General features: G+C 37.8%; 1 protein-coding gene and 1 long non-coding RNA gene across 7 annotated transcripts; both read left to right on the top strand.

The window, feature by feature from the left end:
• The first annotated feature begins 2,202 nt into the window (after positions 1–2,202).
• On the top strand, positions 2,203–16,006 carry LOC135795791 (extracellular sulfatase SULF-1 homolog). Of its 2 annotated transcripts, XM_065307575.1 has the most exons (9): positions 2,203–2,698; positions 8,289–8,440; positions 10,604–10,773; positions 11,613–11,862; positions 11,938–12,705; positions 12,773–14,099; positions 14,170–14,367; positions 14,563–14,635; positions 14,779–16,006. In XM_065307575.1, the coding sequence occupies exons 1-9, from the start codon at positions 2,254–2,256 to the stop codon at positions 14,870–14,872; spliced, it is 3,477 nt and encodes a 1,158-aa protein (XP_065163647.1). In that variant the 5' UTR covers positions 2,203–2,253; the 3' UTR covers positions 14,873–16,006. The 2 variants fall into 2 exon arrangements, with proteins under 2 accessions (XP_065163647.1, XP_065163648.1); XM_065307576.1 differs by lacking the exon at positions 14,563–14,635 and having other exon boundaries at positions 2,205–2,698.
• Positions 16,007–18,943: 2,937 nt separating this feature from the next.
• On the top strand, positions 18,944–20,911 carry LOC135795643 (uncharacterized). 5 transcript variants are annotated; one of them, XR_010549107.1, is made up of 8 exons: positions 18,944–18,995; positions 19,109–19,160; positions 19,273–19,324; positions 19,437–19,488; positions 19,604–19,655; positions 19,932–19,983; positions 20,096–20,147; positions 20,404–20,470. It is a non-coding gene; the product is annotated as an uncharacterized lncRNA (long non-coding RNA). The 5 variants fall into 5 exon arrangements; XR_010549106.1 differs by lacking the exons at positions 20,096–20,147; positions 20,404–20,470 and adding an exon at positions 20,877–20,911; XR_010549109.1 differs by lacking the exon at positions 19,932–19,983.
• Positions 20,912–26,700: the final 5,789 nt, after the last annotated feature.

The raw sequence follows: 26,700 nt of genomic DNA on the forward strand, positions 1-26,700 counted from the left end.
TGTAGTCAATTTGGTTGATGTTGACGTAGCTGTCAGTAATACAGTGTGATAAGCTGGTGTAATGATGGTACACTATAGTACTTAGGTTTGAGCTTCATTGCAGGAATGCTAGATTAGCGTTAAAAAAGTAGTCAAATAGCCAGATGCAGAGGTATTATTGGCTAAACAATTTCTTTATTTTATTTTAAAAATAATTTTTTATTAAATAAAGTAGCCTATAACCAGGGAACCACTAAGAGTATGTGTACAAATTTTCATGATGATCGGTTAAGTAGTTCTTGCATGAGAGGTGTAACAAACATCAGGACTTTCGCATTTATTATATTAGTAGGGATGTATAATAATGTTGGATCATGCAAAGTGCATGCACGTGTTGCATACACTGGCTATTTATTTCTACAGTCAGTTCGAAATTAATTTCAAATAACGAAACGATTCATATTTTATGATCTGTGTTGATATACATTAGCATAAATTATAAATTCATTAAAAATAGCAATATTAATCATAGACATTCCAAACTCATTAGCAATCGTTGTTATTTTTAAACTTCCAGCTATCATTTTGTATATTTTGAAATGGATTCGACATTTGTAGAGTTTACAATTTGATATTTAACACACTAGGCGAGATTAGAGTTTATGTGCATGCATTAGTTGGTATTAGTGCGCATTATCGTCTCATTTCAATCGTTGAAATGCACGGCAAGAGTCGTCAAGCCGAGCGTGCATAATGAGCTCGGTAATTTAATCTCGTTTTAAATAATGCGATCGGCGTGCAATTGAAATCGCTGCCAGCGAAAAGCAATTCTTCGCGATACATATGCAATTGCTGTGATTGTGCGCACGGAAATTTACGTGATTGTCATTCCATGCGCTTATCGCTTTTATCGCGCGAGTATTTACCATTTAACTTCGCATTCCGCGTGTCTTCTTTATTGATATCATCGACGCTAATTGTTTTAATTGATTATTACTACGTTAAAGAACCTGGAAATAAAAAATATTTAATGTAGGCAACCAGGATGTCATTTAATTTTAGATTTGTTATATTGGTTGCATATATATTATCAAATAATTAAAAATACCTAACGAAAATATTTGCTCAGGAGATGATAATGACATCAATGAGGAAGTCGAATGGTTTCATTATAAACGCAATAAACGTGCTAATTTATTCAAATTAGGAATATATTTAAATACAGCCGTTCACGGAGATTATAGTCATTTGCCTGACTTATAATAAATATATTTCGTTGGACACCAATCAGTTTTTTGTTGTCATTTTGTGAGATAAAGAAAACTTCGATTTGCTCGCGATCTAATCTTTTACGAATCTGATAATTACAATATTAGAATCACGAGTGCGAGTTAAGTGCGAAAGTGCACTGCACAACGCATCATTAACATCGTAATAACATTTCTGCAGCCGATAATAATTACCACTCGGCGTCTAATTGCAGGCGAAGCCAAGGAGCGTTATCAATAATGACATTGCGCTAATTTATGCATTTAATTTCAATTTCGTATAAATTTTCATCTAGTTTTTTTCATAAACATATTACGTAGTTAATGGGTGGAATAAATAATTTATACAGGGACGGATTTAATAATATCAAGTGAATAAAGTACTTTAGTCACGGCCTTGGCAGGCCGTATTTAAAGTTGCATTTTTGGGCTTCAAAACCGGCGATTTCAAAGTAGAAATAGAAAAAAATATTTAAAATTTTATTAAATTTTTTTAATGTGTGATATTAAGTGCGGTTCTGATTGAATGTTTTGAAAACTAACGAAAAGCGCGCGACATGAGTGCAAACGTACAACAACAATTTGCATTTTGAGCGCGCGGTGTGCGAAATATGCGTATTTATTTCTATTTTTATTTCGATCGCTATTTATAGCAAATCCAATTTAATGCGACACGCGGCCGTAAAGTTGACGGCGCATTCTCAACCCCGGCGCACAGCGTCCCTGCAAATAGTGTTTATTAAATTTACACGCGCGTATTGTGCAATTCTGGACCAAACAGCCCGCTTTACATCGAAATGATCGCGATAAATATTCAACTCGCTTATTATTTATTCTATTTGTTACTAATATTGTTACATATGCGCACCTATTTGTGCTTTTATTAAGTCTAATAAAATTTAATGAATTACCTACGTTTATTCTAACAATATATTTTATTGTTACAGGTTTTCAACAGGATGATTCCACTTTTAAACTAAGCATACTTTAAATATTTTAATAAACAATGTATCAAAATTGTGTAAAGTTGCTGTACGCATTGGCGTTGTTAACGTTTTGCGTGATAAACATAAACTGTTGGAATGATAGTGCCAGCAGTGCTCACCAGAGGACGCGCAGTCGACCGAAGCTGCAACCCAACCAACAGTATCAATCACGCAACAAACCCAACATTGTTTTGATTTTAACTGATGATCAAGATGTTGAGTTGGGATCGTTGAATTTCATGCCTAAGACTTTGAAGTCGATTAGGGCGCATGGCGCTGAATTTCGACATGCGTATGTTACAACACCGATGTGTTGCCCGTCGAGGTCTTCTCTTCTAACCGGGATGTACGTGCATAATCATCAGGTTTTCACCAACAATGACAACTGCTCGAGTACCAACTGGCAGGCAACCCACGAAACACGTTCCTTTGCTACGTATTTATCCAACGCTGGATATAGAACTGGTGAGTAGCAAGTAAAACATAACCCTAAACTAGTATTTTTAAACACGTCTATAAAAACAAATAGATTCACTTCAAAGTGAATTTCTCTACGCGCCTATGTCGATTAAAACCTCGTTAACTCGCTGAAGGGAAAAAGCGCGTAAAGTACCATCTGTAATTGAACGTTTTCGACGTAACAAACACCTCCCGAGACTTTTACACGCATCCGAAATTCCTGCACCTTTAGTTCTTGCCTTAATCAAGCGACGATCTCGATGTTTTCTTCACTGGCACTGGAATAGAATCGTAACTTTTTAACTCCGGCGTCTTGTGTGTTTATTTGCGTGCGTTCTGCGTGGTTTGATGTTTTTTGATGTGAAGATGATGCTGGAGCACTTCGGGAGTGTGAAGCCCACAATCGTAAAAACCGTGGAATCACACACAGCCCACATGGCCGCATTCATCTTCTTCATCTTTTTGCTTGTGTTCTTCACTCGCCCACCTACGCTATCATTATCATGCTTCATATTAATGTCGACGCGTGTTGAATGGAGAAACAAATAGATGAATGAACGTACGCTTGAGTGGACAAATGAATGAGTGAAACTCGAGCCAGAGACGACAGTTTAAGCCGAAAACTCGATTCATTCATTAGCTAGAGTTGGTGTTGCCAACGGTACCTGGATAATTAAAATCAACAACAACAACAGCGGAGATTTCTATGAGTATTTCTATACGCCAACACTGATTGAACTGACACATTTTAGGAGTGAACTGCTTAGTGGAGTTTTAAGAGTTTTAATTGACTAGTAATTTAGTTGGATTTCCTTTAATGGTTCTCGCTTAATTACGAATATGGTATATGACCAAGACCATACTTGGTCTCGGGATTATCACGGTGCCCAAATTTGTTTACGCAATGAATGCGAGAGAATTAAAATTCATTTTTACGAGTATGCTCGTTGCTCGTTTGAATTATGCTTGTTATGCTTGTTTTCTTTGTGTCGCGAGTGGGCAGATAGTTGGCTTATTTAGGACGTCGCCTAGTGGTGCTCAATTCAACCCAGTTTTCCGGCTGCGGCTCAGAAAGGTTTCCCGTGTTTCGTGCGTATCTTCAAATCCATAATGATACACTCAGCGACGTTCAGGGCACTTTTAGTCGAAATTTTCACCTGCACTTTACTCAATTGCATAGTTTTACGATGGTAATATTTTTAATTTTAAACTAAATTTAGTATTTTGGTTTAAAAAAATATTTTTTCCTACTTTTATCATCAAATCGCTAGTTTTTTCATGGTTTTGAGACATAAAAAGTGGTACTTTACACATAGACGTGACTAAAGTACATTAATCACGGGTTTTAGTCACTGGGAGGAGATTTTTTCAGAAAATTAACTAAAACTAAATTATTATGATTATTTTATTACATTGTATTTTTCTAGAAAGGAAATGCATTGTAATAAATAACGTTTTTGTTTCTCTTCATGTGTAGCAAGCAGGTGCATCGCCTAAATTCATTTTCAAGTACGCCTCCTTTGTACACATACTCGTAGATTTGACTATAATTCACCATTGCTCATACACCTACTTCCGAACATCCCAACCTTTTGTTAGCAGACTTGCTGCTACCTTGCGTTCACTACGAGAAAACTTTACGATTCACCTTAAAACCTCTCGAATAGTTAGCATAGATTTATGCGTCGTTATGCAACAAAGCGCGACGTTATTAAACATTTATAAACGTCGCGTTTATGGCGCAATGAAAATCGGCATAAATAATCACGACAACGTCGTCGTCGTCGTCGTCGTGTGCATCCTCGTTCTCAACCTACTCAACCTACCGCTCTCTTCTTTTTGTTGTAGGCAGCGCGGCGGATGCAACAAGAAGCATCGCATGTTATTAAATTCTATTTTACATGTTTTAACTTATTTTCATTGTGTAGTAGTTGAAGTATGGCACGAGTGCCGCGCACGTGGTTGAGGCCTATACCTGTAAGTTGATACTTTTTCCTTGAAAAGTTTTAATTAAAACTCAAATGTACCGAGAATGGCAGCGGCAGTGCGGCTGAGAACGCAAATGAGGATGGTAATAAAAGAAACGTCAAGTTGTTCTTGGAAAATGAAATTAAAGTGTGGACGCTGTGTGTGGACGGCGATCGGAATTTTATTAAGCTGTCAATCACGCAAATAATAAATCTTTTCAATGCACTCGAATTTCAATTATTTATACAGAAAAGCACTTATGTTACTTTCGCGATAAGGAAACAGTATTAGATTTCATATTTTCACATAATTCTAGTGACAAATTATTTGGAAACATCCTGTATATCCCGTCTGGAAGTCTAAATTTTAACTTAGTATTCAAAATTTTATAGTTTTCTACTTGTTTTCTATGCCTCTCACTTTAAGTATTTCACCAAAACACGCGGTAAAGAACACTCTGTATCTTGAGATTGAAGCGTCTCTTCTTAACTATCTCTTCAACATCTTATAGGAGAAGAGTTGTTCTTTCATTTGCTGTGCAATACACTTTAATTAATAACTCAGAACAGTCTCAAAAATGTAACCAAAGTTTTTAATATTTAAATATTTTTTAAGAAAATTTCCTTAACATACTGCAGAAAACACCCTGTATCTTTTGTTTAAGCTGTCCAATCTTTAGAATCATTTTAGTAACATGTTAAGGAGAAGTTGTGCTTCCTTATAATATATTTTCATTCCTCTTAAGGGCTTAGAACTGCTCAAAAACGCTAACAAACTTTTGCAATTTTTCTATTTCAAAATCACGTTTAGTTAGTTGTACAATATGCAACGGCAACTTTACAGTATTCAGTAACAAGTATGCACGTTTTCGTAAATTATATTGTTCTGCTCGATACGTGCAGTTATTGTCCTTTTGAACTCGCATTTGCATTAACATTAAACATTGCGTTGCGCTTACATACGTTGATTTCTCCGTTGAATTTTTGAGAGGTACGAAAGCGTATTTCTCATTTATTATGCGTTATTTGAACATAAGACATGTTGAACTTTCGTCTGTTATAAAGGCTGTTTTATTCCAATCATGGCAAAATAATTATAAACAATTATGTCCCTGAACATGTGCACTAAAACAAAAATTCAAGTAGGTCACATATTTTAAATGTCCGGGTTCCTGACAAAAAAACTGTGATCACATCGTTAATTGTTGTCATAATACTAATATTAATATAGTCTTAGTTTCTTAGAAATCAAACCATTTGTTTGCTTTTGTTTCCAGCCTTAATACGATAATTTTTTCATCACGTGTCCGCGTTTTTCAAGTTCAAGTAGTGCTTTTTGCGGCAAGAAACGCCTCGCGGCTGAATTGCAATTAACCCATTATCCTCACGATATAATAACATTTCGGATTCTTGTATGTCTCGGCTGACTCATTCGCATCTGCAATTTGCGCACAAACGACAATCCGCAGCCATACATAGTCATACGCTGGTAATGTTAGAATAATAATCATACTCGAAAAAGAATCGCATCACATCAACAGATAGTTATTTTGATTTGGGCATTAAAAAATATATAATAAGAGTAGATGAGTTACTGGCGGCGAGTGGCCATCGCGTGGGTAATCTCCTCGCGAGCAAGAAACATAAATAAATGAACGCACAGATTCCGAGATGCTTGGACTCTGGCAATAATAATGCATGGAAAAAACTCTCTAGTAGCAGCGGCAAATTATACGCGCGTGTTGAAGGCGGTTTTGTTATGAAATCATGCACTACTGTTATTTCTCGAAGCATAATATTTTCGTGTTTTGCGTCGCGAATAATTCAAAGAAATAAAAGCAAAATAAGAAGATATCTGTTTTAACATTATAAAACTTCATATAACGGCGAAATTTCTATCATTTTGTTGATTTACATCAATTTCCTTTGGGTAACAACGGAAAATATTTTCATTTCAAGCAATTATGAGCTAGAATATTTTTTCAAAGACATGACATTGATGTTAACATTTGAAATATTGTTGTAATTATGATCCCAACATCTCTACAAATTGCAATGCAAATTTCTATAACTTAAGCACGATTTTTCAGCTAATTTGTTGGGGTGCACGTTGCGTTACAACAAAATCATTTAAACATAACACAAGTGAATACAACTGAGCGACGCGGAATTCATATTTAGACTTCAAGCAATATTTACCGGCATTTTTACAAGAATAATTAACAAAGAGTAAACAAATACCAACCAGCGTAAATTCCCAATTTTGGTTATTTTTTGTTTGTTTTTCGATGTACGTGATGAAATTCCGAATGTGTATTTGCAGTTTAGTCTTTAATGGCTCTTCTTGTTGAGTAATCAAGCTCACATTGCAATTCATTTCCTGGCAAACATCGTTTAGCATAATTTATCATAGGTATGAAATAATACCACAGTGTTTTCGTTTTGTTTGCGTTGGTAGTGTTGTCCGCACTGGCCATACCCATATCCATCACATGTGTAACAATAACTCCCATTGTTATCTGCTTTTTTCTCTAATTATTAACAATAAAAAGCCAATAAAATGCTCTCGCCACGCATGGCTCGGCGCGTCATTATTCAAATTATGTTGAATAGCGTCTGCGCGCCGCTAGACATCGCGTCGGCTCGCGCTAATAGATCGCGTTCGTTTGTGTAATTTAATGAAAGTCAAAAAGAAGCGAACGTGGGCCACAGAGGAAATCGTCGTCGGTTGTCTCGTGCGACACCTACGCGCATGTAAATCGCCATGTAACTGGCAGGCGCAGGCGAAAGATGATGTGAGCATTTGCCTAATTGCCTGCTCCACAAGAACATTTTGTTTAATTTGTATTTATTGATACTGCAAAAGCCTCCCTAACATTTCTTAAGTGTGAAAATTAATGTTACATCATTAAAATACCAAGTAATACGCTCTGAATCATTTCCAACAGTTCAACACTCTGTTTTAAGTGTATTATGATTATTATGCACTTGTCATTTCTTGCGCATGCGCATTGTGCATTTTGCGCCCATTTAACAAATTGAAAACCTCTCAACAATTTGCAATCCCCGAGTGAAGAGACGCGTATTTATTTATAACGATCGCACTAATCATAACTATGTAATATACGACCGATCATGATGCTGTTCATGGCCCTCTCGCAGTCGAGGACCAACGATCGCGAATTATGTGCGTCGTCGCGCAGATCATTGGAGCATAATCCATTTAACATTCCTCCACTCGAAGAGCATGTGCACATAATGCGAACATACTCTCCGAATAACATCTGATATATGCGCGACTTTTTTTCTGTAATCAAAAGCGGACCGCAAACGCGCCGAACAAAACGAACAACAAATGCGCACGCAACTCGTATAGCAACAATGTATTATAAAAAGATGCAAAACGAGTCCGGCCGGCGACGTCCTTCTCGGTCCCGAGTGTGAGAACTGTAACGGACTTTGATATTCACTCGTGAGAACATACTTTCGGCGATTTTATCCGATTCGACAACTAATTATTTACAATAAGTATAAAATAAAAGAAAGTCCATTTAATCTATAGGCAACTTTATTAACACACATAGTATATTTTTTGTGGTTGTAAATTTAAAGTGATTGTTTTGTTGCAGGCTTTTTTGGTAAATACTTGAACAAATACAACGGTTCGTACATCCCGCCTGGTTGGCGAGAATGGGGCGGGCTGATCATGAACTCGAAGTACTACAATTATTCGATCAACATGAACGGCAAGAAGATCAAACACGGCGCCGAGTACAGCAAGGTAGGCAACGTTTATTAACCTTATGCAACCCAATACACACACTTTTTTAATGCGTTTGTTAATTTTAACTTCTTCCTGCTTGATAGCTACCCATGTTATATTCTAGTCATTATCATCATCAAAATTATTACACTCTAATGGCAATAATGGCAATGACTCGGTATATAAATATATTGCCATGCATGTTCTTCGTCCATTACGAGATTATTACATTTATTACGTACGTTGAATTTATAGCTGAAGAGGCTCACCTTTAACTTTTGCCAAAGGTTTAAAGGAGTGTATCATCAGCGTTTATTCTCAAAATATATAAATCTGCATCGCGAAATGTCTGAAATACCTTAAAAATGAAGATTAATTTTCCTCGAATGTTTTGTCATGTTAAATTAACGAAAATAGAAAAATGTTTAATGTTTTCTGTTCACGCGATTGAGATTTAGCAATGAAATATAGATAGAGTTGGTAAGTCACGACAGGATTTTTATCACCTTAACACTCCACTCCTCGGTTTGAAGGATGACCTCACGGTTTCATTATTTTCTTCCTGGGAACGTGTGTCTTCTTGGTATGCATGACATTAACCATTGATTTTTAAGCGAGACGTCTTGCCTCGCATTGCTGCGCGTCGTTAGTCGTCTCATATTGTCACTAGTTACGTTGATAAGTGACCACCTTATATCACGGGGTTGAGACAACCGGATGTCGTTTCGTATTGGTATCTGTGCGCACCTGAGAAGTGTCGCGGCGTTAATTGCTGCTGGACACGAAACTTCCTTCATCTTCAACTATTTCGAGTCGGGAATTTCAGCGGAAGGAAGGTGGAAAATTGCGTGTTGCGTCAAAACTAATTGTTTTGCATTCGCGAGCGCCCCCTGGCGCGTCATGGTCATATCTCAAACCGGGGTTGATGGCGGCGATTAAACTTTCGACGTCCGGGCGCATGTGGCTGGCCGTTTCGTTTAATTGTCCACGTTTAAGTTCACTCGACATCCATTTTCATTGGTTAACCACTAGCGATGCGATGCACATTCGTTTTAATAAAGTTTAATGCGTATTATCAATTTGTGCAAATGACGAAATCGCGTACACAATTAAGCGTTAAACTTCACTCAGTTTAATGTCCACTTTAATGTCTTGCAACACTTTAACTGTCATTTTAATAGAATTACGAGGAATTTGCTTGATTAATAGATGTGAAAAAAAAAGTTTATTTAGTTTACTAAACACCTCGTAGTGTGAACTGCAATTTCTAAGCATCTGTCATGAGTGGCAGTGACTAATTTCTTATTTCGTCGAAACCAGAAGACTATTTCATTTAGTTGCAATTCCCTGCAATTGCAAGAAGTAACCGTGCAGAGCGCATCTTCTTTGACGTCGAGGAATTTCAATAAACTCGCAATCGTTTATTATTTAGCGCGAAATTGCGAGGCCAGCGCGATTCGTAAATAAAACCCGTAGGTCGTATTGCATAATTAAAAACATAATATAATTATCAGCTATAAGAGACGGGTAATGTGTACGCTCGCGTAATTGCGAGCGAACGATCGTAAAAACTTAACGATACCGGCCCGTCGGGGCTGCGGTTTGAAATTTTCATTTTCTTGCCTTTCCTTTATCCCACAACCTCCAGCAAAACCACGTTTAAGTGCACCAACCTGCAAAAATCTAAGAGTACGCGATGCTGCGCTCGAATCTACTAGTAGATGATAGAGAGGCCCGCTTGTAATTATAGCATTTTATGCATTGTGTGCGCGCTTTGAGCTCTAATGGTTAATGAATCCTTAAAATAGAAGTTAATTAACATTGGAACTATTCGAGCGTCGGAAGTCGGTGCTTGGTACTCTGCGGATCCGCGCATTATCGCTCTTTGCTTGCACATTCGCTTGAATGACGGCGGCGCACGCTAATTGAAATAAAATTTCGCAGGTTGCGCTCGCACCTTTTCCTCCTCTTCAACCCTTTCGATTTACACACAGTTTGAGATGTGGCACATCGAAGATCTAATTTAATGATAAGCGCGACTATTTTAACTTTGTACGCCGGATTGATTTCGATTTTCTTCGTGCTATATTTAGATTAATTCAATTTCAGGATATTAAATATTCTCGCTTATTTCCGCCGGCGAATATTTGATTTTAAAATAAAAATCGTTTTTGTTTGCAGGATTACTATACGGATCTTATTGCGAACGACTCGATCGCCTTTCTTCGACAATCGAAAAAAAACAATGTGAACAAACCAGTCATGTTGACAATGTCTTTCCCAGCGCCACACGGACCGGAAGATTCAGCGCCACAATATTCGCATCTCTTCTTTAACGTCACCACGCATCAGTAAGTTGAAAGATTGCAGTAACTTTTCTTTCCTTCTGTTTTTTACGTTTTTTGTTTGTCGATTACAATGCTTCCTGTTGGTTTTTATCTCAAATGAATTTGACAACAATAACAAGTATACGATGATGATAAAAACGCAATCTATAGGAATTTAAGTCGTGTCTAGACGCAGTTATTTTCTTTTAATAGCTATACTTTGTCGGTAAACGACCTTCCTATTACAGATTACATAAAATTTTTGGTGGAGGCGCCAGTTTTGAAATTTTGTTGATATTTTAACTCTATTGAAATTCCGAAAAGCATATTTGTTAAATATTCAACCCTTGTACGTTGTATTTACTTCCTGAAAGGCTTTCACACGAGTTTTTCGATTTTTCCTCACCCCGCTGGAGTCTATTATCGGAAAAAGCTTTTAAAATAAAATACCACGGACTTTGCTTCCCCACGCAAAAAGTCGCGCATCAGCGGCCGAAAAAACGCGAGCAAAAGAAGGCTGCAAATGTTTTTCGTTAGACACATTATATAAACTTTGCTTTTTTGCAAACTTTTCGCATCCGTGTTCGATCGCGCGCTGTATTTTACTCACGCCTCGCCTCGTAAAGTCCCTAATGAAATACAAATTTAGCTGGAATTAAGCCGAATTCAGTCAACCCCATACAAATAAATTGTATGCCACAATCGTACTCGTTTAAATTATGTTAAGTGTCACATCGTAAACTGTGGCATTCCTGCGGATTCGCAACAACAATCAACGATTGTGTTTCGGTGCGGACTTTGATGATTCTTATTGTTGGCATTGTTGCGTGTCGCTAATGGCGGTTATTTGTTCCCTGCTCCAGCACGCCGTCATACGACTATGCGCCAAATCTGGATAAACAATGGATACTTCAGGTGACGAACAAGATGAAGCCGATACACAGGGAGTTCACCGATTTGCTAATGACCAAGCGACTGCAAACGCTGCAATCTGTCGATGCGGCCGTCCAGCGCGTCGTTCAGGAGCTGGATGTGCTCGGGGAATTGCGCAACACTTACATCGTTTACACGTCGGACCATGGATACCATCTAGGGCAATTCGGTCTGATTAAAGTGAGTAAACTACATTTTACTGTATCAAAATTTATGCGGTTGGCAAAAACTTTGCTGGAATGTGACTTTTTATAGGGGAAAAGTTTTCCTTTTGAATTCGACGTCCGTGTGCCGTTCCTGGTACGGGGTCCCGGTGTGGAAGCTGGCTCTGTTGTCGACGACATTGTGCTGAACATAGATCTAGCGCCGACGTTTTTGGACATTGCCGGCGTTGAACAGCCGGCGCACATGGACGGACGCTCGGTGCTTCCGCTTTTCCTGAACACGAAGCGCAAACGAGTCAAATGGGCCGACACGTTCCTCATTGAAAGCTCGGGCCGGCGCGAAGTCCACGACTCGGCGCACAAGTATTCGTTCGCGGCGAATATGATGAATGCGTCCACGAGCGTGCCGCGCGGCACTGAGCTTTTTACGACGGAAACTCCGGGCGGTTATTCTCCCGCAATGAGTGCCAGTTCCAGCACGGCGAACGCAGCCACGACGCCGAAGGATATTTACGATCCCGACGCGGATCGCACTTCGGGCGAAAGCGATGCGGAGCTGGATAACGAAGATGACGACGATGCGCTGGATGCAAATGAGGATGGGAGCGAGCAGGAGGAGGCGCAGCAATTGGACAATCAACTGCTGCCTGTCCCCAGGCTTCCGTCGATGCCAAAGTCGCAGCGTTTGGAAATAGAATGCATCCAGCAGAATTGGCAGCAGCCATGCAAGATGGGGCAGAAGTGGTATTGTCAATTGGAGCATGGCCGGTGGCGGAAACACAAATGCAAATTGCAATCGGGTGTTTCGAAGAAATGCGCGTGTCTTACTAAAATGGGGATTGTCTACAGAACAATGCCGGTGAGTTATAAGAATTAAATCATCAATCAAATCTATTTGACATCTTTTTTGGTTTTTATTTTCGCAGAGTTTTGGTACGCAAGGAAAGCGAAGTGGTGCTCTACGAATGCGGAACAAGCGTGATGTAGAGGCACCTGAGCTAGAGGAAATCTTATTCGGTATGCTCGACGAGTTCAAGATTCATCGGCTGACGCACCGTGACAAACGAGATACGCTCAGTCACGTGGAAAACGTGATGGAGAACATCCAGTCGAAGCTCAGTGGCCTGGAGGCCGTCAATGCCTCCCTGCCTGAGGAGCAATCGATAAAAATCAACTTGGACACTAACAAGATCTCCGAAACTATCCCCGGATGCGAGCTTATGCCGGACGGGCACATGAATTGCTCGACGGTGATCTTCCACGATCGCAAGTCCTGGCGCAAGTCGCGGGAACGCGTCGACAACGAAATACAAAAGTACAAACAACTACTGGAGAATCTGAAAGAAATTCGGCGCCATTTGAAACACACGAAGCCGATTACGGAAACGGATGAGTTGGGAAACACTACCGATCATACTGATTTGGTTACCGTGAACAATAACCTACAGGTCGGACATTTTGATTCCCGTTTGGTTAATATTCCCGAGTATTCAACCGTCAAGTTTGACATTTTTGATGTGGGACAACGGAAACGTAAGAAGCATCCAGAGGCAGGCGAACAGCTACATCATAAAAAGCGTAAGAATCACCACTTGCTGCCAAACGCGACCAACGAATCAAGGCTTCCTACCTCCCATCATAATCATAGGCATCGACATCGCCTACCACCTTCAAACACAACGCCATTTTCTACAACTGTTACCAGCACAACCAATGCCGTACAATCTTCAACATTCGATGATGATTATTTTAATACATCAACTTCAACAGCCTCACAATCAGTCACACCATCTGCAAATCGTGATAACGAAGACAATTCAGCTACTTCTAGTACTACTGAAGTACTTACTACGACCACAAGCACAAGAAGACCACTAACGACCACTAGCCAACCAGAGGAGGACGATTACTGCTTGTGCGCCCCGGAAGATCAAGAAGAAGTCGAAAAAGATGATAGAGAAGTTGCGCGAGAAGCTCGCAGGCGACAGAAAGAGGAACGCATGAAAAAGAAGGCGCGGAAAATGCGCAAGAAAGCCCAGCTTGAGAAAGAATGTCTCACGGAGAAGATTCATTGTTTCCGGCATGACAACGACCATTGGCGCACGGCACCGCTGTGGACTTCCGGGCCTTTTTGCTTCTGTATGAACGCCAACAATAACACGTACAATTGCGTACGGACAATCAACGCCACGCATAATTTACTTTATTGTGAATTTGTCACTGGTTTCAAGACATTTTATAATTTAAGAATTGGTAAGACATAAACTTCTAAATGCAAAATCATATGTGACTTACAGTTATCATGTTGATAATCTTCTTATAGATCCTTTCGAATTGACGAATCGTTTTGAGCAGTTACGTCCTGAAGAAAAGAGTTATCTACATGACCAATTGATGGAACTGATGGCCTGCAAAGGACGAAGTTGTACTGTTGGGTCCTTTCCGCAAAGATACAAAGTGAATGGTATGGCGCCATTTTTACCACAACCTCAACGAAGGCGTAAAGTTGAAGATTTTAACGGTAGGCACTTGAAGTAAAACAATATTGTGTATATCCTTGGGCGTAAAATTGCTTTAGCCTCTAGTTGTCTGCTTGCATCCATTAATATTCTCATTGTATTTACGTACATAACATTTTCATTTCGTATTTAACACCTTGATCATTCTCATCTTGTGGAAATACTAACTCATTGTAATTTTTGTGTGTGTAAATTAGCGGCGAGAACTCTGCCATTGTCCACTCACAGGTCCTATAATGATCGTCACAGTAGACTAATTAAGATACCAAAGTGAGTATTGTTTAGGTCAATCATCAACCATTTTATTTTAAGTGTTACTTAGTTGTATGTATCATAGGTGTTGGTATATTTAATTGAATCCTGCATGTACGTATTTATTTGTATGAATTATTATAAAGAGATTATGATTGCAGATCCTGGCGTCGTAGACAATCGCGACCCTCGTGGCGCGATCGCAGAAAACGCGACCAGCTACTTAATGGCACAAACGGTGCGGCGCAATGGTAATCGATTCATCGCAAGAACTTAACGTTGCCATCGAGACGACAACGACTGACACGACTGAACAAAAGCAATTTATTTGTGATTCTACAATTGAGGAAGTTATGATTATGTTCATATCAATGTTCATAGAGTTCTTTTTTGTTGAGGTGTACTAGCTAGGCACTAGTATTCGAACATATGAGATTACAGAATTCAATGAGTACGTTTTGGAAGTGTACAAATATCTAAATGCAACAATGCTCTGAATTAAACAAATGTACTCGTAAAATGCTTCAAGCTTTAAGTGTTTTCTAAACATTTGAATTCTCTCTATTTGTAGTGGTTATTTTGTTTTAAAATTCATATCTCAAGAAATGCTTCAGTGATAAACTTTGAAGCGTTTTGACGTGATCTCCAAGTTAACAATGTTGGTATTAATTACAATTAATTGCCCCACAAACAATAAACTTTTATTGTAACGCATTGATCATCCGGAGTACATACAGTTAATGTGATATTGTCTTGTAGTAGACGAACGTAGAATGCAATTGTGTTATCATACACAATTGAATGGTCAAATGAATTATAGTTATTCTAATTATTTTCTACTAATTTATCTTAATGTACAATTACGTATACATATAATGACTATTATGTCGATATAATTTATTTACGAACTACGAGCATCCTAAACTATAATCTTCAAATAAACATCTCTATGTTATAAGCTAGTATTATATTCCAACAAAGTTATGTCAATCAATAGTCGTGCTGTTTATAGATGTAAAGGATGTATATACTAATGGAATAGTTGGTGGTGCGATAAAATTAAGGAATCAAAAGAGGCTACACATGTTAGGGTACTTGATGATGAACTTGTGACAATGGCAAAAACATCAGATTGTGAACCAAAGAGAGTTTATTGTAAGATAATCAATTTAACATGTAAAGTGCAGATTGTAATCGATGCGTAACGACTAGCGGTAGACATGTTTAGTAATTATTAAACGCAAATACCCATAAATCAAGATGCAATGACTAAAGTATTAATTGTATGATAAGGACAGTATACTGGTGCAGAATTATAGTGCCGTTTTCGACGCTTTTATTGGCTGCTTCTGACAAATATTATATTAAATAAACCTGCTGTAAACGAAACATTCAATGATATTACTTAATTCCCAATATCCTAAACCTATATCTCTACTTAGTTTGTTTCTGTATACTTTTAATAATATATATTGCTAGACTACTATCTGCATCATTCATAGATGGCACTAGCATGAACTAAAAATCGTAAAATAGAATTGTATTGTTTATTTCTATATTTATCGGCAAACGTGAATATTCAACACGAGAATTGTGTTTGTTTTGTACACAATATACACTTTCTTATCGCATTCCAATGTATCGCCGTTGCCATCCCCTCACGCCGCACGTTGCCGCATCTTAGTTTCGTTTTTATCGCAGGTAACGTGCTAAATGCAATTCGCGCGCAAGGTCGCGTGCCGTCAACGCGCATTGCTTTTACTTTCTTATCATAAACTGTTGTTCGTTGCTTGTGGCCAGTTTCGTGCCGGTCTCTGTTGGGTCCAGACGTATACGACTGTAGCATTGTTATTGTCAGTGTGTATTGCATAAAAGGGTGACTTTTCACCCGATTTCGTGAAATGTTTGTATTTTTTCGGGATTACACGCGACCTCGGCGGTTCAGTAACTTCAGCGCGACGCCTAAAGATGCGGAATTATTAGGATTACCCATCCTACTGGCGTAAGTATCTTTTAACTTTTACATTGATTGAGTTACAGACAGTTTGTTTTTATTTTAATTTTTATATTCTGCGTTTGTGTATAAACAACTTTTTTGTGTTGCGTTGCAATCTCTTCATGCAGCATATTTTAGTTCAGTTTTGATGGCATGTATTGTGCATCGACGCGCCGGCTTTGCGCATCTCTTGCTTTCTTATCATAAACTGTCGTATCGTTGTTGTTGTTATATTTTGCACGACTTTTATAGTTTGTTCGAATTTGCATATATTTAGTACTGTCGCAAGTGGCTGTATAGTTTCTATGTGCATATGTGACAATACCTGGGGTATGTTCTTCAGTTGACTTTAATATGTAGCATGGATGGATTTGTTGTTGTTTGTTGCAAATTGTGCGCGATTTATTGCGGCGTGCGCGCAATATTACCGCGTGTTGGCGTGTGCCGCCTCTGATGCGCGATGTGTTCAGCGCAGTTTTGTGCCGATCGTTCGTTGGGTTGAACATGTTTTTCGCGGCTGTTATCTTGTGTTTTTGAGTTTGTAATTAGGAAAATCGTGTTTATTTGATTGTATTTCATTATTACTGACGTGTTTATTGTTTTATTGGAAGATAATCGGGAATCGAATATACAAAACCGTTAATTTTCTGTGCGTTTTTTGTGCGTATTGCTTGATGACCGCGTGCTATCAACTTGTTTACACTGCACGGTCGCGAGATACAGGCAGCATGAAGCCCTCTTGCAATGCTTGTTGTGATATTATTTCGTTTAATTACGGTAGATCTGTCGTGGTGTTCGGTATTTTGTTAGGGGACAATGTTCTGCGTGGAAACCGAAAAAGAACGGTAAACGGTGCATAATTTCTATATTTATCGTTTCCGTGCAGTTAAATCGACTTTGCTTACGCCGGGTTAGAACGATATCTTGTCTTGTTATGGCTGCGAACATGCTTATCTCATCTTGTCTAGTATCCCTCTACTTAAATGTGATTTAATTTTAAATTCTCAGTTGGGTTGTATTTGATTGTGTGAATTTTTCACCCTTTCTCGTGAAATGTTTGTATTTTCTCGGGTTTACGCGCGATCTAGGCGGCTCACTAACTTCAGCGTGGTGTTTAGAGATGCTGAATGAAATTCTCCATCGGGTGGTATTTGTTAGCGGTAGAAGTGACTCGATTCAGGGCACCTTACGAGTATAGCGGTAAAGTGACTGTGTTCAGGGGCAACTGTAGGAACCCACAAAAATTCGCATTAAAGGGTGAATTTTTCACTCGTACTCTCGTGTAGTTGCTCGTATTTCTTTTCGGTTTACGCGCGATCTAGGCGGCTCACTAACTTCAGCGTGTTGTTTAGAGATGCGAAATTAAATTCTCCATCGGGTGGTATTTGTTTGTTGCAGGAATTCGCCCTGCAACCCGCGAAAATTTGCATAAAAGGTTGAATTTTTCACCATTTCTCGTGAAATGTTTGTATTTTCTCGGGTTTACGCGCGATCAAGGCGGCTCACTAACTTCAGCGTGGTGTTTAGAGATGCTGAATGAAATTCTCCATCGGGTGGTATTTGTTTGTTGCAGGAATTCGGCCTGCAACCCGCGAAATTTGCATGTGCTGCGAATTTTTCACCCTTCTCGTGAAATGTTTGTATTTTTCTCGGGCTTACGATCTAGGTGGCTCACTAACTTCAGTGTGGCGCTCTGGTGATGCTGAATTAAATTCTCCATCGGGTGGTATTTGTTTCTTGCAGGAATTCGACCTGCAACCCACAAAAATTTGCATAAAAGGTGAATTTTTTACCCTTTCTCGTGAAATGTTTGAATTTTTTCGGGTTTACGCGCGACGGCTGCCTTTACCAACTTCAGCGCGGTGTTTAGAGATGCTGAATTATATTCTCCATCGGGTGGTATTTGTTAGCGGTAGAAGACTCTCATTCAGGCACCTTACGAGATAGCAAAACTGGACTCGCGTTCAGGGCACCGTAGGAACTCCACTTAGGTACCTGCATAAAAGGTTGAATTTTTCACCCTTTCTCGTGAAATGTTTGTATTTTCTCGGGTTTACGCGCGATCTAGGCGGCTCACTAACTTCAGTGTGGTGTTTAGAGATGCTGAATTAAATTCTCCATAGGGTGGTATTTGTTTGTTGCAGGAATTCCACCCGCAACCCGCGAAAATTTGCATGAAAGGGTGCGTTTGTACTTAAACGCACTTACCGGTTCAATCCATCATTTACGCGCACTTACTGCGCACTTTACAAATAACTTTTGTGATTATCTCACAAATTGACCCCCAAAATTGCATTTTTAGGTTCAAAGGACTAATTTTTCTTGTTTTAGGAATTTTCACCTGAGTCTGACATCGTAGAAGGACCATTCTAGTATCAGATTGTAAGTAGTTAATTCCTTTATCCTTTTCCTAAATAATTTTTATGGGTAACGTACAAATTGACCCCCAAAATTGCAATTTTTATGTTCGAAGGACAAATTTTTGATGGTTTTAGGGATTTTGCACCTGAGTCTGTCATCGTAGAAGGACCATTCTGGTATCAGATTGTAAGTAGTTAATTCCTTTGTCATTTTCCTTAGTAACTTTTATGATTATGGTACAAATTGACCCCCAAAATTGCATTTTTATGTTCGAAGGACTAATTTTTGATGGTTTTAGGGATTTTGCACCTGAGTCTGACATCGCAGGAGGTCCATTCTGGTATCAGATTGTATGTAGTTAATTACTTTTTCATTTTCATAAGTAACTTTTATGATTATGGTACAAATTGACCCCCAAAATTGCATTTTTATGTTCGAAGGACTAATTTTTGATGGTTTTAGGGATTTTGCACCTGAGCCTGACATCGTAGAAGGTCCATTCTGGTATCAGATTGTATGTACTTAACTACTTTTTCATTTTCCTAAGTAACTTTTATGATTATGGTACAAATTTAACTCTAAAATTCGTACTTTTTAAGTGTTCAAAGGACTAATTTTACGCGTTTTAGGGATTTTGCACTTGAGTCTGACATCCTAGGAGGACCATTTTCACATCAGATTGTAAGTATTAAATTTCTTTATCATTTTCCAAATAACTTTTGTGATTATCTCACAAATTGACCCACAAAATTGCATTTTTATGTTCGAAGGACTAATTTTTGATAGTTTTAGAGATTTTGCACCTGAGTCTGACATCGTAGGAAATAATTCATTTTTTGCATCAGATTGTAAGTATTAAATTTCTTTATCATTTTCCTAATAACTTTTGTGATTATCTCTACAAATTGACCCTAAAATTGCATTTTATGTTCGAAGGACTAATTTTGATGGTTTTAGAGATTTTCCACCTGAGTCTGACATCGTAGAAGAAGCATTTTTACATCAGATTGTAAGTATTGAATTTCTTTATCATTTTCCATAATAACTTTTGTGATTATCTCACAAATTGACCCCCAAAATTGCATTTTTATTCTCGAAGGACTAATTTTTGATGGTTTTAGAGATTTTGCACCTGAGTCTGACATCGCAGAAGAACCATTTTCACATCAGATTGTAAGTATTAAATTTCTTTATCATTTTCCTTAATAACTTTTGTGATTATCTCACAAATTGACCCCCAAAATTTCATTTTTATTCTCGAAGGACTAATTTTTGATGGTTTTAGAGATTTGCACCTGAGTTCGACATCGCATAGTTGAAACCATTTTCACATCAGATTGTAAGTATTAAATTTCTTTATCATTTTCCTTAATAACTTTTGTGATTATCTCACAAATTGACCCCCAAAATTGCATTTTTATTTTCGAAGGACTATTTTTTTATGGTTTTAGGAACTTTGCACCTGAGTGATATCGTAGAAGGACCATTTTCGCATCAGATTGTAAGTATTAAATTTCTTTATCATTTTCCTTAATAACTTTTGTGATTATCTCACAAATTGACCAAATTGCATTTTATTTTCGAAGACTATTTTTTATGGTTTTAGGAACTTTAAAATTTGAGTGATATCGTAGAAGGACCATTTTCGCATCAGATTGTAAGTATTAAATTTCTTTTATCATTTTCCTTAATAACTTTTGTGATTATCTCTCACAAATTGACCCTCAAATTGTATTTATATGTTCGAAGGACTAATTTCTTGCTTTGTTTTAGGGATTTGCACTGGAGTCTGACATCGTAGAAGCGACCATTCTGCACTAGTAATTACTTTTAGACATTTTGTGATTGCCTCCCACAAAATTGCATTTTTGGCGTTCGAAGGACTAATTTTGCTTGTTTTAGGGATTTTGCACCTGAGTCTGACATCGTAGAAGGACCATTCTCCTGGTGCCGATTGTAAGTACTAATTTCTTTTATCATTTTCCATAATAACTTTGTGATTATCTCGCCAAATTGACCCCCAAAAGTTGCATTTTATGTTCGAAGGACTAATTTTTTTGATGGTTTTAGGATTTGCACCTGAGTTCGGATATCGTAGAAGGACCATTCTGGTATCAGGATTGTAAGTAATTAATTTCCTTTTAATAGCTTTCCTTATAATAACTTTTGTGATTATCTCACAAATTGACCCCCTCAAAATTGCATTTTTATGTTCGAAGGACTACCTTTTGATGGTTTTAGGATTTTGCACCTGAGTCTTCGACATCGTAGAAGGACCATTTATCAGATTGTGTAATAATTTCTTTATCATTTTCCATAATAACTTTTGTGTTCAACAAATTGACCCCCAAAATTTACTATGTTCGAAGGACTAATTTTTGTTTGTTTTAGGATTTTGCACCTGAGTCTGACATCGAAGAATAACTATTCCTGTAACAGATTGTTAGCAAGTATTGTAAATTATCTTAAATGTAATCCCTTTTGTAATTATTACACAAATTGTCTCCTAAATATTTATGCTTGTGTGTTTTCTTTAATAAAGAATATTTTTAAATTTTTCTAATTAAAAATTATTTCTGTTATTTCTACCTGATCACATATTTAACGATTTCTTGAACCATTTATTTTAAAAAAGTGCATGCTAGTGCCATCTGTCAATTAGAAAACTACAACAACCGAAAGTGTTGAGCTTCGGGTCCACGTTACTAGAGGGTAAAGAATCTTTACTAGTTACCGCGAAACTTTTTATCAGTTTCCTCGAACTTTCAAGGGATCCTAATATTCCATCTTTATTTTGTCACTCTGGAGGCAAATCACACAAAATTTGACTCGAAACAGTCGAAACTCAGGATTTGGTATTCGATCGCAGAAAGGGTGAGGAGGTATGTCAATGAAAAAGAGGCGGTAAATCAGTAGAATGGTGGTAAATGAATTTTTAAAAATCTTTATTCAGCAAATTGATTTTCAAAATTCTGAAGGATCTCGACAACTAAGAGGGCTAGAAAAATTAAGAACTACATAATATTGATCCTTGAAAAATTTCTACAAGGTGGCATCATTATTAAAAATTAATAAAATGACACAAAAAAATTTAAAGAAAAGATTTTGTTATAAAAAGGCAAAGATTTCTTTTATGATGAAAATTAAAAGTTGAATTTTTGAATTCTGTTTTCGAATTGTGATAGACAATTTAATTCTTACATCAATTAGTTTGGTATTTTTTTGCTAGCATTAACTGCTTAGGCCCTCTATTTGCAATTTCATAAAAAAATTGAATATAAAATTTGAAACAAACTGAAATAATATATATATAATAATTTGTTAAACTGCTACAACCACTTTTCTGCGTTCCTACTACTACAGACTGATGAACAGCAACATTTCAGTAAATTTTCGACAAATTTTGTTGAGAAATCCATTGAAAATGGTAACAAAAATCTTTGAATATTAGGATCGCAGAAAGTGCAGGGTGGCTGAATCTCTCCAGCAATCTTAGAATAGCGACGTAGCTTAGTTACTCGTGGATAGATGACACTAGTGATACTGTTTTTAAAATAAATATTAGCTATAAAACTGATTTTTGAACTATTTCTCATATCTAGCAGTGGCATTTCCATTAAAGTTTAAGGGTTTTATGGATTAATTAAAGGAGTAACGATGCTGTGTTATGTTCTCCGTTTGGAAACAAATAAAACAATAAAAATTTATAGTTAAAAGTATAAAACAACAATTTTATTCGAACATGTAGAATATACACCTATCAGTAACTCAATTCTCAATATATACATGTAATTATACAATGCTCTTTTTACACTTTAACATAATAAACAAAAATGAAATCAATAACAGCTAAAAGCCAAGCAGTAAATTCACATTAAATCGTTTTAAATCATTATTAACACCGGCAATCCAATCTTCAATTCCTGACTCCTATAAATCAGAATGAATAACAGGATAATAAATATAAAATATTATAAATTGCATAAATATAACATACGTTCTGCGTATTTTAGTCCAGTTGACACATCAATCTTCAGTAAAACAAAACATCATCCCTCAATACGCACCCACTTCGCCAGTACCGCGAAACCTCTCCAGCGTTCAAGTTCCCAGTTCCCATTCAAGGCACCGTACGAAGGTAGCGGTAGAAGGTGTAACTTAGGCACCGTAAAAGGGTGGTAGCGTTAACGTTTACGTCAATGAAGGAAACTCATCGGACTACATCGACTACGGCGAATACCGTAAAAAACATAAGTTAAAACAACTTCGTATGTAAGTATGCATACAAAACACGAAAAGCATCACCACTTTTGATCAATAATAATGTACATTAAAACGCGGCAATAGTAAATAAATAATACTATATTTGCGAATTCGAATGATTGAATAATCAACTGCTGGATCGAATAAAAAATTTAGCCATTTTTACATTTGGCATGGTACATATATGCGATCTAAACTATATTAAATGTGTGCTGCATGCGGCAAATGGCAAATTGCGCGTGAGAGTGATGATGCAAGGACAACAAGGGAAAATCTCTAATTTTTCCTTTAATTTGTTCAAAAATTAAACGCGATTAAAAAAGTGACAAAAAATTTTAAACTAGGAAAATTTTCTTATAAATGAGATAATTAAATTGAAAATTTAAGAGATAAAAATTTTAATTCATAGGAATAAATAGGCAGGGGTGGGAGACACACAACTTTAATATATAACCCGGGTTACGGCATCTTCACGCAATCACTTCAACACAGGAAGATAAGATAAATTCCGCATCTGAAAATTAATTCAAACTACTCATGAAACCGTTCGCCAGTTATGAACAAAAAAAAAAACTACAATTCCTAGCGAGACGCGTACTACGGCGTAAACACAACTTTCACTATAACCTGCGTTACGGAATCTTTGTAGCAAAAACATTTGATACTGAGAGATGCAAAATTAAATTCTGCATCTGGGAAAATTAATCCGAACCAATTATGACACCGCGTTCGCCAGTTATAACAAAAACTAAAATTCCTAGCGCGACGCGTACCAATACGGCGCAAACACAACTTTCACTATAACGTTACGGAATTTTCTAGGAAAACATTTTTATACAGGAGATGCAAAAACCACCCCTGCATCTGGGAAAATTAATCCGAACCAATTATGACACCGCGTTCGCCAGTTATAACAAAACTGGCTACCTCTAGCGACGCGCGCTCAATGGCGTAAACACAACTTTGTACTATAACTCGCGTTACGGAATTTTCAAGCAAAACATTTTATACAGGAGATGCAAAATTAAATTCTGCATCCGGGAAAAAATTAACTGAACCACCATGACACCGCGTTCGCGCCGCTATAACAAAAACTACACCCTTAAAGCGCGACGCGTACTACGGCGCAAACACAACTTTCACTATAACCTCGCGTTACGGAATTTTGTAGCAAAACATTTTATACCGGGAGATGCAAAATTAAATTCTGCGTCTGGGAAAATTTTCGCTATTAATCCGAACCAATTATGACACCGCGTTCGCCAGTTATAACAAAAAAAAATCCAATTCCTAGCGCGACGCGTACTACGGCGCAAACACAACTTTACTATAACTCGCGTTACGGAATTTTCTAGCAAAAATCATTTTTATACAGGAGATGCAAAATTACCCTGCGACCTGGGAAAATTAATCCGAACCAATTATGACACCGCGTTCGCCAGTTATAACAAAAAACTACACCCTAGAGCGACGCGTACTACGGCGCAAACAATAACTTTCACTATAACTCGCGTTACGGAATTTCTTAGGAAAACATTTTATACAGGGATGCAAAATTAAATTCTGCATCCGGGAAAATTAATCCGAACCACCATGACACCGCGTTCGCCAGTTATAACAAAAACTAAATTCTAGCGCCACGCGTACCACGGCGCAAACACAACTTTACTATAACCTCGCGTTACGGAATTTCTAGCAAAACATTTTTATACAGGAGATGCAAAATTCAAATTCTGCATCCGGGAAAATAAACTGAACCAATTATGACACCGCGTTCGCCAGTTGCAACAAAAACTACATTTCCTAGCGCGACGCGTGCAATACGGCGCAAAACACCGGGCCAATTATAACTCGCGTTACGGAATTTTCTAGCAAAATATTATTATACAGGAGATGCAAAATTAAATTCTGCATCCGGTGCACTTAATCCGAACCAATTATGACACCGCGTTCGCCGCCAAAGCCATAACAAAAACTAAAAATTCTAGCGCGACGCGTACTACGTGGCAAATAATAACTTTTATTATAACTCGCGCGGAATTTCAAAAGCAAAACATTTTATATTGGTGGAGATGCAAATTAAATTCTGCATCTGGGAAAATTAACTGGGAACCACTATGACACCGCGCGTTCGCCAGTTATACCAAAAAACTACAATTCTAGCGCGACGCGTACTACGGCGCAAACACAAATTTTACTATAACTCGCGTTACAGAATTCTAGCAAAAAATATATTGCGGGAGATGCAAAATTAAATTCTGCATCGGGGAAAATTAATCCGGAACCAATTGGCGACACCGCCTGCCAGTTACAACAAAACTTCATAATTCCAGCGCGACGCGTACTACGGCGCAAACACAACTTTTACTTATAACTGCAAGGCGGAATTTTCTAGCAAAACATTTTATAGCCAGGAGATGCAAAATTAAATTCCGCATTTGGGAAAATTAATCCGAACCAATTATGACACCGTGTTCGCCAGTTATAACAAAAATCCAGTACTTAGCGCTGACGCGTACTACGGCGCGCAACACAACTTTTACTATAACTCGCGTTACGGAATTTTCTTTCAAGCAAAACATTTTATACAGGAGATGCAAAATTAAATTCTGCATCTGGGAGAATCAATCCGAACTAAATACTTATGACACCGCGTTCGCCAGTTATACAAAAAAACTACAATTCCTAAAGCGCTGACGCGTACTACGGCGCAAAACAATAACTTTTACTATAACTCGCGCGCGGAATTTTCAAGCAAAACATTTTTATACTGGGAGTATAAAATTAAATTCTGCATCTGGGAAAATTAATCCGAACTACTATATACCGCGTTCGCTGTGTTATAACAAAAAACTACAATTCATAGCGCGACGCGTACTACGGCGCATACACAACTTTCACTATAACTCAAGTAAGCTACGGAATTTTCTAGGAAAACATTTTTTATACCGGGAGATGCAGTACCAAATTCTGCGTCTGGGGAAAATTAATCCGAACCAATTGGCGACACCGCGTTCGCCAGTTATAACAAAAAACTGGTTCCAGCGCGACGCTGCAAAATTACGGCGCAAACACAACTTTCAATTATAACTCGCGTTATGGAATCTCTTTTCTAGCAAAACATTTTATACTGGGAGATGCAAAATTAAAGCCCTCACCGAAAATTAACTGAACCACTATGACACCGCGTTCGCCAGTTAACATAAAACTACAATTCCTAGCGCGACGTGCGTACTACGGCGCAAACACAAACTTTCACTTTGGTAACTCGGTGTTACGGAATTTCTAGGAAAACATTTTATACCGGGAGATGCAAAATTAAATTCTGCGTCTGGGGAAAATTAATCCGAACCAATTATGACACACCGCGTTCGCCAGTTATAAACAAAAAAAAACTACAATTCAGCGCGACGCGTACTACGGCGCAAACACAACTTGCACTATAACTGCGTTACGGAATTTT

This window comes from Atheta coriaria, unplaced genomic scaffold, assembly GCF_025399875.1.
Source record: "Atheta coriaria isolate IRGN ID8LTWV9N9 unplaced genomic scaffold, Caltech_Dcor_3.1 hic_scaffold_7_pilon, whole genome shotgun sequence".
In the NCBI taxonomy this organism is placed as follows: domain Eukaryota; kingdom Metazoa; phylum Arthropoda; class Insecta; order Coleoptera; family Staphylinidae; genus Dalotia; species Dalotia coriaria.